The 18,191-nt window shown below is 38.5% G+C and overlaps 1 protein-coding gene across 5 annotated transcripts in view; it reads right to left on the bottom strand.

Moving 5' to 3' along the window:
• Window positions 1–366: 366 nt before the first annotated feature.
• Window positions 367–18,191, bottom strand: part of TGFBRAP1 (transforming growth factor beta receptor associated protein 1) — a 37,329-nt gene continuing 19,504 nt past the window's right edge. For all 5 annotated transcript variants that reach the window (XM_063392653.1, XM_063392654.1, XM_063392655.1 and 2 more), the window contains 7 exons: window positions 14,185–14,526; window positions 12,319–12,376; window positions 10,852–10,995; window positions 9,766–9,912; window positions 8,303–8,462; window positions 6,270–6,703; window positions 367–5,673 (listed from right to left, as the gene is read on the bottom strand). In XM_063392653.1, coding sequence (XP_063248723.1) covers window positions 5,485–5,673; window positions 6,270–6,703; window positions 8,303–8,462; window positions 9,766–9,912; window positions 10,852–10,995; window positions 12,319–12,376; window positions 14,185–14,526 — 1,474 coding nt within the window. In that variant the 3' untranslated portion in view covers window positions 367–5,484. The remainder of the gene's footprint in view (window positions 5,674–6,269; window positions 6,704–8,302; window positions 8,463–9,765; window positions 9,913–10,851; window positions 10,996–12,318; window positions 12,377–14,184; window positions 14,527–18,191) is intronic.

Raw genomic sequence — 18,191 nt, forward strand, 5'->3', positions numbered from 1 at the left:
GATCACACCAGCTTCCCTGGCTTACCACAGACTCTTCACCAGCCCTTACCACCCCTCCCTTCCTGGGTTTCCTTATCCTGCAGTGCCACTGTGGTGGCTCTGGCCCCTCCTGCTGGAAGTGGGGAGCAGCTGTCCTTTGGCCCTGAAGCCAGGGCCATCAGTCCTAAGCAGTGAGGAGGAAGATGAGGAACACCAACACTGCTGCCTTCTGCAGAGTATGTCAGCACCAGCCTCACTTCCACGTGTCAGGGACCTGACCTCTCTGTCAGTCACCCTGGTGAATCCTCTATTTATCAAGAGATATTTTCCCTTCACTTGGACATTCACATTCCACATTTATGTATTTACAAATCCATGACAAACGTAATTAAAAGATTTTATTTTATTAAAAATCAACATATTTATACATTTGTACATTCTGCATACTGCTATGTATGTTCACCAACATAACCACTAAGTCCAAACGCCTTAACAGTACAAACTTCCATCTGAACAAATTACTGCAGGGGAACTTCAATTTTGAAATCAATCATACATTACAGAATGTTATTAACTTTTCTTCTTTTCTCTTAAAAAGTAGCAGCACATTTAATTACCAGTGTTCACAAGGCATAAGCCCCAAAGTGTTGTACAGCAAGAGAAAAATTAATTAGCTAATACAGGCAATAGGAAGAGAGCTCACAATGAAAATGTATTAGTTGCTGCCTGTTATGAACAGCAGGATGTTAATAAAACCCTTAGAGCCATGCCGAATAGACTGCAGCAAACCAGGAAGAGTTATAAAATAAAAAATTACTTCTTGATAGAATTGTATAAAACAAAATATTTTTAATGTCATTCAGGACAGGAGTCCTGCAAAGAACAGATGTTGTTATAAAGACTCAGCAGTAAGGATAATGCTTGTGTGTTTAAACATATAATAAAGTTCTCAGAAAACACACACACTCCGTCCCTTCCACCACCTTTCCACAGCTCACATTAGTAGGGTTTCATGTGGCTGAGTAATAAAGTGACATTTTATTGAAGCAGATCTGCTCAGGAGTCCCCCAGACCTCTCAAGATTTGTATCCATGCCAGGTAAGTGCTAGAAGAGTGGCATTAATCAGGTAATAAAGGTTGGGAAAATTCTGGAAATTGGGAGCAAATTCTCAGAGAAGAGAAGTTCTCATTGTAACCTGGACTCCAGTGCACACCTGAGCCACCTCAGTGTGGGCTGTCTGAACAAGTCAGTTCATAGGTATCTGTGGTGTGCTCTGTGTAACAAACCCCAAATGTTTACTTTCCCCTGGCTTTCACAATATTACAAGAATACTGATCTCAATGTGACAACTTATCCATTTAAACAAAAGAAATGAAGATGTAACTGAATTCTTTCTCATGAATATACAACCATGAATCTTATTTGAGCAGAGTGCCAGATTCTGAGCAACATTTTTATTAGGATTTTTCCTCTTACTGAGTTAAAGAGGGAAAAATTGTCTATGATGTCATACACACATCATAGGTAAGTTTTACATGAGGAGAAGTGGAGATAGGAAAGTGTACAAGGAAGTTTAACAAGTGCTTTTTGTATGTACAATCATCTGTAGCAGTGGATGGCTAAAAAAGAAGAGCTGCAATATTTCAGTAACTGGAGGTTACATGTTAGACAAACGTGTCTTGATATCTGCAGAGGCATCAGTGTAAGAGACCAATCTCATTTGTGATGTCCTGAATCACAGACACAGTGTCACATTAAAAAAAATAATCTGCACTACTGTTTCAGTTTTCACACATACAAAGTTGGAAGAGACTCATTGGAAAAAGTGAGAGAGATGAATTTCAAATAATTTAGCAACAGCTAAATTAAGGATAAATATTATGGCAGAATCTCCACTCTCCAAGGGCAGGTCTTAGACATCACATTCTGTAACTGGAGATAAAGAGATCACATCAAGCTTTAGCTCCCAGAAAGTATTTAATTTCCAAACTAGAAGAGTGGTCAGCAAAATATTCCTCTTTCCTGCTTCTCCTCCTTCACATATGCAGTCAGCAATTATTACCCAAAGCTGGTTCCTTCCCTGTTGACTCCCTCTGTGCTGCTGTAGCCATTACTTACCACAGTAGCAATGCTGGCCCGGGATTTCAGGTACATAAACCAAGGATCATCAAACTGACAGAGCCAAAAACAAACAAAGGAATGAACTCGGGTTCCCCAGAATGAAACTCTCTTACCCAAGAGGTGTTCAGTTGTCCCACCTAAGGAAATTTGAATGCAGACCTGTCACCATTTCCTGGTGACAAAGCACAGAACCCCGCACACCACTCCAATGTGGGCTGACATCTCCTCTGGTTGAGAATTATCCCGGTTGCTCATGTGCTGGACACACACAGGAAGAGCATCCTCCACCTGCCACCTCCCTGCTGAGCTCTTGCTCTGCCTCAGCCTTTTCTCAGCCTAAGAAACCTTAGCTTTCTTTGCTTTTTCCTTTAGCTACTGTGGGATTTCCATATCAATTCATTCAAGTGAGTTCTGGTATAAAACTTAACAAAGCAAGAGGTAACAACGTATGAATCCAATATCAATTTTTCCAGTCCACATTTTGCGGGGGACTGGGCTTAAAAGAATGTCCTCAACTTAAATATTAATCACACTGTTGATTGCAAAACTGCTAGCTTGCATTATTCTGATTTCTGTACTTGTTCTGTATGTACAATTATTGGTTTTGCTGCATTTTAGCCAAAGTAAGTATCTGCAAAAAGATATTTTCTATTAATAAAGAATTGTTTAATCTTTTATAGACAGACCTTTTCGTGCAGTAGCAACTGAGAACTTTCCTGAGGTCTGGAGTGATATGATCTTTATTCCATTACAGCAGTATTCATCACTTCTAAGCCAGTAGAGTTACTCTAAATCATGGAGAGGGGTCTTTGTTTTAGTACCTCCTTATGAAATAGATAAAAAGAGCATACTTAGGATGCTGCCAGCAAAAGAAAGTATTTCTTAAGAAATGCATGCTAGTGTACACAAAAGGTTTATAGGGTCCTTGTAAAAATCATTTCAACTCTTAATAAGAGTTTTGAGGACAGGGGACTACAAGTTTTACTATACCACTACTGCCAGTTGTGTACACAAAGTTCAAAACCCACGACTACAAGATAAAGAATCTGTTTATATCAGTGCCACAGGAGAATCACTCAGATTGCCAGAAATGAGTCAGAAATGTCCACAGTTGACTTCTTTTGAAGTGCCTCTCACTAAATGTGACTTTCATGTCTTAGAACAAAGCACTACAAAATTCCTTGCTCGCCTTTCAAAAATAAGTAAAATTCAACACAACAGTTATACTTTCCTAATTTAAAAATCAGGAAGAAGATTATTCAAAGGTCTTTTTCTTTAAAGCAAAGTACTCCACACCTCGAGTACAGCTCTGGGACCCACAATACAAGAAACATGTTGAACTGTTGGAATGAGTTGAGAGTAAGGCCTCAGTGATGATCACAGGGCTGGAGCACCTCTCCTATGAAGACAGGCTGAGAGAGCTGGGCTGTTCAGCCTGGAGAGAAGGCTCTTGGAAGACCTTACAGCACCTTCCAGAACCTGAAGGGAGACAGCAAGGGAGCTGAAGAGGGACTTTGTACAGATGGGTGTAGTGACAGGGCAAAGGGGAATGGCCTTAAGCTGAAGGAGGGTAAGTTTAGAAGGGGTATCAGGAACAAATTCTTTACTGTGAGGGTGCTGAGGCACTGGACCAGACTGCTCACGGAAGTTGTGGACAACCCATCCTTGGAAGTGTTCAAGGCCAGGTTGGATGAGGCTTTGAAGAACCTGGTCTAGTGGAAGGTACCCCTGCCTATGGCAGGTGGGTTGCAATAGATGAACTTTAAGGTCCCTTTCACCCCAAACCAGTGCAGGTTTCTGTGAGAAGAGATGGGTATCTTTTTCCCCTGGAAGAGGTGGCTCCTTTTTGGAGGCAGCCCTGTATGTAGAAGCCAGCCTTTCTGTACAAGGAGCCTGCATCTGGACAACACTCTGAGGCACATGGTGTGACTTTGGGGTGTCCTGCGTGGGGCCAGGTCCTGGACTCGATGATCCTGATGCATCCCTTCCAACTCAGCTTATTCTGTGATTCTAGAAAGGACCAAGCAAACATTCCATTTTGCTGAAAGCCTCCATTGATTTGGAATTCTGAAACTGAGCAGCCACACTAACTCAACTGCACACTGGTCAGTAAGCCTGGTATTTATTAGAGCTTTACAGAATTAAAAGAAATGCTTTCACTTTGCAGTACTTAACTTTTATTTAAAGTTGACATTTTTAACCTCTCTTGGGAGAAGCTGTATCTTTTAAATCAACTGCTTTAAAATGGTTAAACAGCAATGTGAATACATATGAGGGCAGTTAAGTAAGGGGTTTGTGTTGTTTGAAAAATTTTAGTTTACAGAATTTTTAGTAGAATAAAAAAAACCAATACCCCTGTAGTGCACTTTTGTACATTTCTTACCATTTTATGCCTTCTCTCTATGGTTTCGATTGCACAAAGTCATCCATAAGCACTAAAACCTATTTTTGTGGAGTTCCAACCTGCCTAAGTTATGTTATAGCAAACACTTAGCACATAATCTGTACATTTGTGTATCAGTTACATCTTAATCCTCCAAAGAAATGCTAGAATGATAGGAACAATTTATTCAACTGTATGTACAGAATATTTGCATATTAATAAATAAATTAGTATTAAAGTCAGGGCCTCTTCCCCCATATAAAAGTGACTACAGTCTGACCAGACAATCTTTCTTTTTTTTTTTTTTCTGCCAAGCTCACCTGTGTGATTGAGGCTACTGGTTTCCACTCAGTACATTACAGTAACTGCAGGAGCAGAAACCTAACAGAGCAGTGCTTACATTTAAATTCCATATAGCAGGTGGATGGGAGGGAGGTACTAAAAAGTGCATCAGAAGCCAACATTTTGCAGAGCAAAAAAACTGAAGTTGATAATGTGATCCTGGAGAAGATAATGCAGCCCAAAAGAAGACATGCTGCAGCAAGCACTATGATCGATGCACATCGCTGTCTTCGTAGTAAGCTGCACGATGCCAATCTTGTCCCACCACTCTTCAAGAATTCCAGCTCCAACAGATGCCATCTTCCCCTCCACAGATTTATCAACACCACAGTCAGTGCAAAGTGACAATTCTTAAATTGTTTGCCTTCACTCCGTAACATTCATCCTCACTGTGAAGAAAAGGCTCCTTTTCTCTTAGGGTTTACTCCTATTCACAGAAGAGCCCATATTTGCACCTCTCCATGTCTGGTAGTGAATTTTTTTCTATCTACATTCATTAGAAATCAGAAAGATAAGTAGCAGTATTTCATATTTACTGGAAGTCTTCCCATTAACCCAAAAACTAGCTGTCCATCTTGATTTATACTTAAAGTAGCTGCACTTTTTTCTTCCCAGCCCACATTCAATGGGGTATAAGTCACGGGAACTGTGGGAATATTCAAGTCTGATTGCTGGAGCTGGGAGAGTGATGAGTCACATTGGAATGGAGATGTCTGTTTGCAGCACAGTGCGTGTGGGCCACACTCCCATTTGGGTATCTTACAAACACAGGCTCGCAGAAAGGATTTTGGCACACCTGACACACCTTTTTGTCTGAAAGAAGAATCGGGGCTCCGTTTTGTTTAACCTAAAGAGAGGGGGAAAAATCCCAAATGTGAATCTGACAAGAAAGAAAGGGAAATGATGGAGCATAATTGCAACTGTACTAAATGGATAAAACAAAAACAATTTTAACAATCTGCTTTGAACTCTAACCAACACTGCCCTAGCTAGCAATAGAAGAAAACTTCACAACTGAATTTACCATTAACAAAATGTACTAACAAGCTTCAATTAATACTAAGTGCTGGATAATTTTTTAACAAATTTTGATATTGTAAAAAAATTGAATTGAAAATTTTGACACTTTCTCCTAGTGAAAGAAATGCTAACTCACACTTGTTAAAGTTTCTGCAAGAACTTTGTTAATCTGCAAATCCCAGATTTACTTCTTACTCAACCCAGAAGCTCACAAAGGTTATTCCTATTTCAAGGCCCACTTTCCCTTCTGCTTTACAGAGAAAACATACAATTAATTTTGAATCTAGCAGTCATGGCAAAACAAAACTCTAATAAATGCCAAAAACATGAAGACAGCTTTTGTACTAATTCTTCAATCTTCTTTTGATTACTGTATATCAAAGGATTCAACTGCAAAGCTTTAAAAACACCCTGGGAACCTACCTTCTCGTGCTTGTAGATTAAGTTTTCAGCTTGTGCTAACCCAAGTGCCACCTGAGTCATTCTTTTTGTGTGAATGCTTTGTCTCACTGCTCCAGCCAGGAATGGGGAGAGGAGCTGCACTGACCAGCTGTCAGGCACCACCTGCAAAACTAGACCCGCATCGAATTCCGCAGCGTGGTTATTCAAGAGATCCACAGCAGCCACGACGAGCGCGCAGTCCGAAGTGCCTGGAGTTAAATACACTGACAGCAGCATATGGAAAAGCCTCCGCCTGTACTGCACGTCTCTGTTCTCAGAGTTCCACATACAGTATTCCTCAGCAGCACGGAAGTCCTTCAACTCGTGGACAAGGATATGCAAAGCCTTCTCATGTTCTTCTAGCTTCCCATATAAAATTGCACTTTCCATATGAAGGTCTGTGCCCTGGATTTTGTCTGTTAAATGAGAAATGAGGCAATATTTGCTCAGTGGAGGAGACAGCTGCTCCCTCTCCCAGTCAGTGCAACTACAGAGAAGGCAGATGCCTGTAAGCACAGGAATGCTCAGATGCATGGAAAGACTTCTCTAACAAAAGAGCACCGCAAAATACAGGACAAAGAAATCACTAAATAGGTGATAAACCACTCTCACTGTTACCATGTGCAATAAACTGTAAGATGAAGCTGCAATATTATTAACCTCTGCTTCTCCCACTATCACAGGAGGTCACAGAATAAACTCCATAAAGACAATAGAAATCAAATAATATTTCCCTTTAAGAAAATGACACTACAAACCCCTAATCCAGTTTAAAGTTTAAGTGTCAGCAATAGGCATACAGAATGGCAAGCTAAAATGGAAAGTTCATCTGGCATTTTCAAATAAAGTAGAAAATAATCTAATTACTGTAAAGGTGATAAAGATCTGGCACAGGCCTATGTAAAATGCATAGAAATACAATGTTTTTCTCACCAAAATGTTTTGGTTATCAGGGAGGAACATACTATCTTGCATAGATCTCACTTTCATGTAACGTAAGAACTATCATGTAAGAAATACTTTATTTTGGAGCACATGGATTTCAAGAGACTAATCCATTTTGTAACTCTTGCCCTGAAAATTTTGTTTGAAAACTGATGAAAAGATGAAAAAGAACAAGAGTTTCAATGACTGTGCTCTACTTGTACATTATCCATCATATAACATTTTGCTTCCTGAAAAGGCAAGGAAACATTAAACTTTGGTAAATTATTTTAGTTGCTACTCAGTAATTTTTATTTCCACATATACTGGAATTTTTTTCCACTGAATTTCAAAAAACCATTTCACATCTTTCAGTTCAAAAACAAGTCACTTCCCTTTCATCCACTATTACATCAGTCTTCAGCCATAATGCTCCATACCAGAGAAGATTCAAACAGTTGGCTTGCTTAACTGCACTGCATGCTTGCATTCCAGTGGATGAAACATCAAAAATTAACCATTATAAGCATTGACCAAGGAAAATATTTAGCTCAACTGTTGCCTGTATAGCAACAGTAACGTGTACGTTGCATGTTTCACTTTAAAAGATGCTCATATGTTTATTTAACATGAACCCCAGAGTGAGTTTCAGGGTTATGGGTAACAAACAAGTCCTTGGCGATTAGATTCTTCAAAGTTTCACTTCCATTCACTAGAAGCAGGCTGCTTAAAAATAAAGTTGTAGTTCCTTCATGTGCAAAAGGTTGTCATGTCATGGCATGTCATGCAAAAGTTCCATGCTCATCATTAAAAAGAAGGTGACTATTAAGAAAATTGTATGCAGATATTTGTTCTGACCAATTGGTATTTTGTCCCTGGTGCAGTGGCAAACATACCATTGGAGCTATGGAGACCAAGGCAATACCAACACATATGCTTTCTAAATTAACCTCTGTCTGTCAGAAATACAGCCTATCAAACAAACACACAGAGAAACCTTAGATCTTTTCGTTTTCTGTTCCTTGAAAGTACTATTATTTTGTGTCCAGCTGGAAACCACATACAGCATTTATAACAAACATGCAACCTACCTAAAATAAAGCGAATTCTATAAAGATCAGATTTCTGAAGCAGACTACGCAGTTTCAACAGCAGCTCAGTTGTTTCTGTACAATTATCTGTGGTCAGAGATTTCAGCTGAAGTATTGACTCCAAGTACAAGACAGCTAGATGAGTATGGTATTTTTCTTTCTACAGATGAATAGAATAATGTTAGCTCAGTTTACAAAGACAATCTCTTGTCCCCAGCAATAACAATGATGAATATTTACTTAATTACATAGAGTTGTGATTTAATTTGTTTAATTTGGGTTAATCATAAAGGTTTTTGTCCATACAGATAGATGACTTATTTCAGAGCAGCCTCAAAACTACATGGTAAATATGGCATTCCTCATATTCAGGTATGTTCCTTGACCTTTTCTATTTCTGCAATAACATCTGACAAAGCCACCAGAGGTAAAAAAGCACTCTGAAGGCATAGTGCCTTTTTTGTTATCCACTATCCAATATTCATCAAAACAAATTGACAATTTGACTGTTTTAAATATTCTCAGTAAATTATCCACGATAATTTTTAAAGACCAAATTGATTTATAAACCAGCCTTTACTAGCAGGTAGATTTTATTGTCAAATATTTTCATAAATATTCTACAAGGCACTGTGTTTAACTCAAAAAGTTTGTTCAGAAATATCCATGACATCAGAGACAAGTACATTGACCAGTCATGGTGTAACACACCTGCAACACCAATAAAGGGAAAGCACTGATCTGATGTGTATTTGAAGAGTGTGAATTAGTGCACTGACCATCAGTTCTGCAGAGTTCTTTCACTGTTTATTTCCTTGCTTTATTTCTGGGTTAAAGAACTTCTCCTCTGCTTAAAATGTCTCATATCCAAATACACTGTTTGGCTGCTTTTGTATTGAGTTTAAACTCCCAAAGGTACAATAAAATGTCATTTAGGACTTGTTAATGTATCTTTTGGGCATTTCACATCAATTTGGAATTCTAGTGAGAGGTGCATGGTTTAATTTGATTGTTGATTGTTCAAATCTCTCCAGAAAGAATAAAACATTCTTACTTGTAAAACACTGAATTAGTAATTTTAATATATTGCTGCCACAGTGCAATAGGATCAGCAGTTGCTCACCCTGTTGTTGATCATTTTCTATGATTTTACCAGAAGAAGGTTTGAGCCTCATCAGTGAAATAGAAAAGTATGCAGTAACCAGATGTAAAAAAACCCCCTAAATCTGAAGGGACATAAGCAACTGTCTTGCTATCACAAGCATTGAAAAATTCAAAATAATGAAAATACCCACTCCTCACTTTTTATTTTAATCTTAAAAATACTCCTACCCTACTCTGAGTACATTCAAAACACTTCACATTATGCCTATTTCTTCCAGACATTGTCTATTTTCAGGTTTGTTGATCATAATCTGCATTCTGAATCCTATGCCTACTTTTAGCATTCTCACAGAACTCACCTGTATTTTTCTTTCCAGTACTAGATGTTCTAGATATTTGACACGTGCTTTAGGGTATTTGTTAAGGCAACTGATGATATCATCTGGATTAATGTTGTTTTTCTCCTGTTCTTCCAAAGGCCTTTTAGTGAAAATCTGTACACCAATCTAGAAGAGTTAATTGCATTTAGTAACTCAATGGCACCCATTTTATTAAATAAATATTTTAAATGAAAAAGGAATAGCACTATTGTTAATACACACAAAACCCTGCTCAACACCACAGGATTACACTACCCTGTGCTTATCATGATCTCACTCATATCTGCACTACCTCAATTTGTAGTCTATACATTGTCCAGCCTATAAACCTTGGCTTGGGCACAACTTCCACAAAAAACATTAAATGCATTTGCAAAACAGAACAAGAGACTTTAGCCTTTGCAACAGGAAAGTTTGAATTTTAATTCAAACAGAACGTTCTAAGTCTTTTCAAATGTAATGTTATAGACAGAGCAAGAGACTTCTGTAATTACCAACCCAAAAGCTTAAAAATCTGCCACTGCACAAAACAGCTATGCTTAAATTAATATAAATCAGGCAGTGACAAGTTCCAACAGCACAGACTGTCTGATAGAGCATCAAACACCACACAATTTTTTTTGGCAGATTATGTTAATTCTTCTAGCAATTAAATTTTGTCTTGAATGGAGGCTATTTATCCCATGTCCTGGTGTACACAGATACCCCCCCATGAACTTTAAAATAAGAAGCAGCAGCAACAGCTAACCTGCCAGGTGAGTTATTTATTTTAAGATTAGAAAATTATCTTACTCAATATAGAGAAAACAGAAGATATGCTGTATTTTTCATGTCCTGAACTTTGTTTTCAGAATAAAAAGAGACAATTATCACTAGTACTTGCTAATAGAGGGACTTGGATGAACTGAGAAACCTGCAAGTATTTTCTGCTGATCATTATTTAACTGGCATTAAATATTCTGCAAAAGGTCCAACCAGCTATCAAGAAATATCAACATTAATGAAAACCCAGACACCACTGCAGGAAAATACTGATGTTCTGTGCAAAGTTTATCAGTCACAAACCTCCTCATTTTTTTGTAAAATCCATTCAGAGTACTTCCACACTAGGTCTTGGTCTGAGCAGAACGTAAGGAAGTCTACTATGTACTCATAGAGATCTGAACGTGTAGAATCCTGAATGTCTCCATCAACTATTTTCACCCATAACTGCAACAAAAACACACAGATTAAAGTACTTAAAACATGTACCAGCTTCTCCAGCTCAAAATTTATGTGAGCTACTAAAATTCTTAGTCCAAGACTTGTGGAATTAGAAAGAGTTGACAAGAACACCAATTGCAAGGAACATCGCTGGTCACTCACTTTTGCCATCACACCCTTCTCTTGCACCTGCCATATTCACCCAATTCAAACCCCACGTGGGCTCTCCTTCTGAGAATGACTAAAGAAGGTACACTAATCACAAAGAAAGCTTTTATCAGAACTCCTTTTCTCCAAAGCATGGTATACTTTTCATGTGTTCTGTGTGTGCAAGATTAAAAGCCAATTATACAAGCAATTTAGAAGAAAAACTGGGTTTCTGCTTTTCTTTCATTTTGACTGAAGGACTACAAGTACCATGTGATATTAATTTTATATAATTATCATTGGAATTTAAATGTGTCACACCTAGCAGAGCAGTTTAGCAATAAACTTTGTTTTTTGCAGCATCAAAACTCTTCAAAGATTTCTTGCACATGACAAGTGTGTTTTTGTTGCCCTTACCTGTTTTCTTCTCAGGCCAGTATTACTATTTATACTACTGACCTGAATGCATCTGATTGGGTTACTGTGATTAATGTGGTCAAAAAGCTACACAATAAGGCAACCTTAAGATATGTCTGAGACGCATCAAGAACATTCTAATTTCTCCAGATGAAGTTTCCTTATTCTAGTTTCTTCAGACAGGAAGAACAGAACTATTTATTCTGCAGTGTACAGGCCACTGCTAGTACTAGTGACATCAGATGGAAGTCCCCAAAGGACTATTAACCCATCTGAAACTCACAGATCTTGCAGAATGTGTTCACTCCTCACCACCAGGTAAGGAAATAAATCCTCAGTTGCTGTCAGTGTCTGCCATGAGATTACAATGCTGTTTTGCTGTGTGTACACAGATCAATCAGCACAGGGCATGCTCCCTGAGTCCCCTAATATCTTTTAAAGTGATTGCTTGATTATAATAGCACTTTTTTCCATCTTTTAGGAGTATAAACATATGTTTTGGTTTGTACAGCTTTGCTTTACAAATGTCATCCAAGCATCCAAATACCTGTCAACTTCAGTAAGCTCTCCAGGCTTTTCACATCTACCATATTAATTTATTCAAGGAAGTCTTAGCATAAGTTTCAAGTTTCTCATACACACACATACATATCCACATACATCATAACTTTTCAAACAGATAAATTAAGACCTCAGATTTTTATCTCAGAGCTAAAACAGTATTTTGGAATGGTTTACAGGTGACACTAAAAGCTTTATTCTAACCTGAAGTGCTGCAGCATCTTGACCATTGTAGTGATACAGGAGACCAAGTGCAAAATACCTGTAAAGAAAGAGAAAATAATCTTAAAATTGCTAGAACTTTCCTATTAATTTCATTATGGACTGATTAGCACAGAGTACAACAAATAATGGCTTACAACGACATGCACACGGCCATGTCTACATTTGAACAAGTCTCTGTAGGCTGTTTTCATGAATCAAAGGAGGGAAGTTCTGCCCTAAAAGTGTGTCTCCATCACTCCTGTCCCCAAGACAGTTTGTAGTTACTAGATCCAATTTACACAAAGTATGTGCCCAATAAGAGATGTTTCCCACACCATTCTTCAATTTCATGTACAGACATAACACATACCTCCAAGTAATCATTCCTCCAATAGTTCATCAGTTATCATTAAATCATATTTTATTATTTGTTTATTTAAGACTCTGTTTTACTATCAGAAACGTTTTTCTTTACTGTGGCATGGACTCAGGTCAGATAAAGAAGAGCTTTGTACATAGTACAGAGAGGTTTTTGTGTACTCTAAGAAAAATACAGCCAAGTTCTGTAATGGCTGTCCTCACTGAACATTCATTCAATTCACACTTGCAAAAGTATGCTATAAAAACCTCACTTACCAAAAGGTTTTAACAAAACACCTGAAAAAATGAAATCACCCCAAATATAATGACAATTAATGACTCTTCCTCACCACTACAGTTGCTACTACTGCACCAGAGTTTAAAGCTAAAGAAATGAAAACCAAAATAGACATACTGATGCCTTAAGTTTTAGCTTTCATGTTTTTCAGATTCTGTGCTGCCTAGGGGTGTAGTTCTGAGCCTCATATTAAGCGCTAGTAACTCTTTACAGAGTAGGTAGACAAAACAAATCCTTTTCCTGCTGAAGACTAAGGACAATGAGTACAATTTTCAGGCCCAAAAGCATAAACAACCGTGGACTGAAGAGAGAAAACAAGAAGGATGAGACCTCACAACCTGAAGCTGTAATTGGACAATTAAACCCCAATATACAAATGGATCAAAATTTATAAAAGGGTAAGATGTCGTGACTGGTCGTCCATTTTGTGACCATTCTAAGTCCACCTTGTGTGCAGCCCTGGTCGGGCCCTGTTCTGCCCAAGGTGTACCCTTAAAGGCCTTTTAATAAATGTCTGCTTTATTCTCTAGCTCTGTCCAGTCTCTGTTTCTGTCTTGGGTCAGCCTTCCCAAGGCATCAATACTACCTAAGGCTAGAGTTTGTATTTTACACATTTACTATCTAATGTTTCCTGCTTAACGAGAGTCAATTCTCTGCCTGCTGGTGTTTCTGGTTTGAAGTCATTTGCAGTCATCTTAAGGAACCTCTTTTTTGGTCAATCAGTGGAACACAGAAAGCTTGCAATTCAGAAGTGAGAGCTCTTTCCCCGAATAAGAAACTACAATTTTAAAGCCACTAACTGGTTAATAGCTTTCACCTAAGGTCGTGCATGCTTTAAGGCATCTTTTCATTCTCTCTGCATAGAACTACTGCAGCCATTCCACTCTCTCATTATCACAAGGGCAAGCAATTCACTTTTTTCTCCCAAATGTGTACGAAGTCTTTATTTTTGTGTTGGATACAGAAACTTTCACGGAGAATTCTGCATTTGCCAGGATAAGCCAGAATGCATTTCCTTTACCTTAGACTGTCAAGTAGTAGCTTTTCACCAACACTTTAAAATGCTAACAATGTTAATTCAGACTGAGTTGTCTTTTAGACAAGTGTAAGCACAGGAACAAGTATTCGAACACGTTTTAGAAGCCAAGAGCATCTAAGGCAATTTTCCCTCTGGTCTAGAAGGTGCAGTAATAAAAAAATCCACTTACTTTTTGTGTTTTTCCAGCCAGGCAGCACTATCTGTTAAAAGGCAGAAGTTCTCTGAAACCAGGAGATCCAGCAGGCTCTCATGATTTGCCTCTGCATACAGTTTGAGTAAAGCTGTGTCGATATCCTCCTTGTAGCCATTTGCAACCTCAGTGCTGCGGACTTCATTCAAGTAACTCATGAGGAATCGTTTGCATTTTGTCATCTTCTCCTGGTCCCCTTGGGTCAGCTGGTTCAGGTCCGCGTACTCGTGCAGAGGGGGGTGAGACCGGATAAATGAAGAGGAAGTAGGCAACAGGAAGGGGTACAGAGAGATCAGCTCCCGGACGTCAAGCTGGCCGCTTCTGCAATTACAGTGTCAAACTAGATGAAGCAAAAAGAAAGAAAAAGTATACATAGGCACAAAAAAAGAGTGTGCTCACATATGCTTAGAGTTAGGATACTAACATGTAGTTTCTGGAATATTTTTATCTGTATCTTTATTTATCATTCCTCTTCCTCCTCCAGACACTGAAAGCTCTGAGAATTCAGAGACTGGCCAGCCTTTTGCTTTTGATCTTCCACAGCTGTTCTCTGGCATACACAAAAATCAGCTGAACAGCCCTACAGCAGTCCTAGGACTGCCCTAGACTTCATCCATACATTATGGGAGCTAGTCTTCTGATGGCAGGGAAAAAAAAAAAAAGGGCAAAAGTAAACCCTTTCAGGCAAGCCACAAAGCACAGATACTGATTATGCATCCATTTAACCAGGAAGTCTGTTGTACAGGCAGAGAGGCCTTGGGTACACATCTATGGAGGCTCCTCGGGAGTGGCTTTTCCACTTCAGGTGTGAAGGACACCCTATACTTTTATTCAACAGCAGGTTGTAACACAGATATGCCATACAAAACATTTTTCTTTCAGCCTACATTGAAATTCCTCAAGCTTTTAAAGAACATATGTTGTGACAGAATTTTTTTTTCCACACATGGCAAACAATCCCTAATTTTCACAGCTAGGGTGAATCCTCTTTCCAGGCCTTGCTTTAGAAGAACAGCAAGACAGCAGGATATTTTATAATATTTTATTTCACTGTCAAAGTTTTTATTCAGAATTCACATTTAAAATGTAGCATTCCTGAAGTGCAGGAAATACTGTTGCTGAAACAAAACCAAAATTAACTTGATGGTTCTCCTAAAGAACCCTTTTTGTTGCAAATAGAACTTTTTAAAAATAATTCTTATCTACCTGGTGATCAGCAAACTCAAAGACTTTTTCTTCACAACTTTGATCGGAATGAATTCCAAAAATAAACAAATGATAACATAGAATAGGAAAATCAGCAGATTTCTGCAGGCAATAAAGTGTGAAAGATCATCATAAACAGGCTCATCCCTTCACTACAGGCCTGCCCTGCATTGTTCACTTCTTGCCAGAGACACAATTCCAAAACCATCCAGGAAATATGAACTAGTAGGAACCATCACTATGACAATTCCCATTTAGGACTTTTCTTTCAAGTTAATACAGTCCTTGGGCTACAAAAAACTATACCAAAAGAAAGAAATTCTGGGAGACAGCAGCAACAGCAAATTTAAAAGAAGCATCCTCTCTTCTAGAACCCAGTGTCTGCAAAGCACGGCAGTAGCAACACAGACAATAGAGAAGAACCACAACAGACAAAAATGGGAAGCCTTCCCATGAGGAGAGGTTTGAACAGCAGGTTTTCCCAATTCATGCACAGTACTCCTACAGCCTAAAACCCACCTCCACACTAGAAAGACCCACCTCTAACCGACAGTAAAGCATTCAGGTCTACTTCACAGATTTCTGCAGCTGAAGTTTCTTTTAATCCCTCTTCTGGGATTTGGCTTTGAAATTCTTATATCTACATTATGATAAGAGGCAGAATAACCAAGAAGTAGCAAGTTCTGTCAGTGGCATGACCTGATGATTCCAAGAATATTTGAGTTCTCAGTATGAACTTACAACAGTAACCTAACTGCAGTTTTAGCTACTTGCAGCCACTCTGAAATTTCAAATCTTGAGGATCACCAGATTAAATATATTATATGAGATGCACTACACTAGAAAAGAAACCCTATTTGAAGAAAGAAGAGATTTTTTTCCCTCCAATCCAAATGAATCTTCCCTGATTCATTTTAGAACAAAAGCCAACCCATAATTTGAGTAATATCCCCAGGCTGCTCAAAAATTGGGCAAAAAAAAAAAAAAAGAAGTCTTAATAAATCTGGAGAAATTAAAATATTAACATCAATTCCCTTGCTAGCTATGCTGTCAAGTATTGGAGATAGCCTAACCTTGTGTTGGAGATTGTGACCATGGAAATGGATGAAGTTGAAAAATGCTATATTTAATATGCCACTTTTAATAAGTTTTAAAACATTTTCCAACTTCTACAGTAGCTTCTGAGTCCTTTCATCTAAGTTTTCCTAGATGAGGAAGTACTCAGCTACCTTATCTCTGACTTCATAGATTCTGGCCTCAATGATGATCTGTTTCCAAAAGGAGAAACCACTTTCAACTTTGGCTAGCCCAAAGCCTGGGCTGTGAATTACCTGTGGTTCTCTCAGCAGGTCTGACTCAAGCTCAGCTGTACAGCTGTGTTCTGCCCACAGCAGTGGTAAGCAGCAATCATGCAGCCTCTTTAAAAGCATCACATCGTCCACGAGCTTCTTCAGAAAAACACCAAGTACTAAAAAATGACCCCACCTGCACAAATGGCTAACATTCAGCTCAAGGCTTATGGCTCCTGGGATTTGTGGATGTCTTGTGGATCTTTCCATCACATCTGGACAAAACTCTTTTAGAGCAGCTACAAAGAATCTCATCGCTTTTCAAAAACATGTCTGAGCCTTCAGCTTCTAGCATCTCAGGCTCAGCAAAATACAGATAGGAACTTATCAGAGAGTAGAAAACAAACTCTTGAGACATCACCACTGTGAGGCAACTTCCCTTTGAGCAATTCTGCATCAATTGCCTTTAGGCAATTGTTCATATATATAAACAATGCAACAGGCAGAATCTACAAGTTTTCAGGAAACTTGGGTCTAAATTCAGACCCTCGAATCTGCAGATATCAGAGATGCCAAAGAAGCCTACAGTGTTTACTGTCTGGCCTAAATCCCACTGGCTGTATTGGAAGCTTATATTCTTGAACCACATTTAAGATGCAAATCCCACATCATTTCTACTTTTTATTTCTGCAGGTCCAAGTACCAGCAATTTTCTTAAACTTTTCAGTGTAGGAGAGACTTATACCTAAATTCTCTTTAGAGGCTCTCCAAGGAGAGGAATACTGTGTAAAGAGTTAGCATTTTTATTTGTTAAGAAGAGCAAAGTTTAGAAAAGTTCCAGTATCCAGTGGGTCAGAAGGCAAGCAATATCTAACCAGTAAACACCTTAGAGAACTGGTTTCCCTATGACAGCTGCCAAACATCTCAGTAAGGCATGGAAAACTCAGCAAATGACCTCCTAAAAAGCACTGTTTGGTATAACTGTAATGATAGCAACATGAAACAACATAACTATAAATCACAACTATGTAACACAATCACAATTCTGTTACTGCTTATAACAATTTGTCAGACCAAAGAAGCCCTAATGTTACTTCTCACTCAGTTTTAAGGGTAGTGGATCTAGCTGAAGAAAATTATCCTCCTTTTGATGAACTACGTGAGTTTCAACAAGGCTACCACACTCTTCCTTTCTGTCAACCTTCTTCAGTATTCAGAAGCATCAGCATGAACCACAAGGAACATGGCAAATTATTCCTTTTAAAAGTTCCAGTCTTTAAGAACTATGAATTTAAGCACAAGATATAACTGTTTCTTGATAAGGTTATCCAAGAAGGGCAATAATGCAAGAAATTTAAGACCTTTAATCCAATAAAATTCCTCCTGCTAAGTTGTAACTGGCAGATATTTTCCAAGTTGTGAGACAATCTCACTTCATATTTAGCCAGAAGCATCCCACGTATCACACCAAGATCTCTGAGGTACTGCTGC

Source organism: Prinia subflava, chromosome 3, assembly GCF_021018805.1.
Source record: "Prinia subflava isolate CZ2003 ecotype Zambia chromosome 3, Cam_Psub_1.2, whole genome shotgun sequence".
NCBI lineage: Eukaryota > Metazoa > Chordata > Aves > Passeriformes > Cisticolidae > Prinia > Prinia subflava.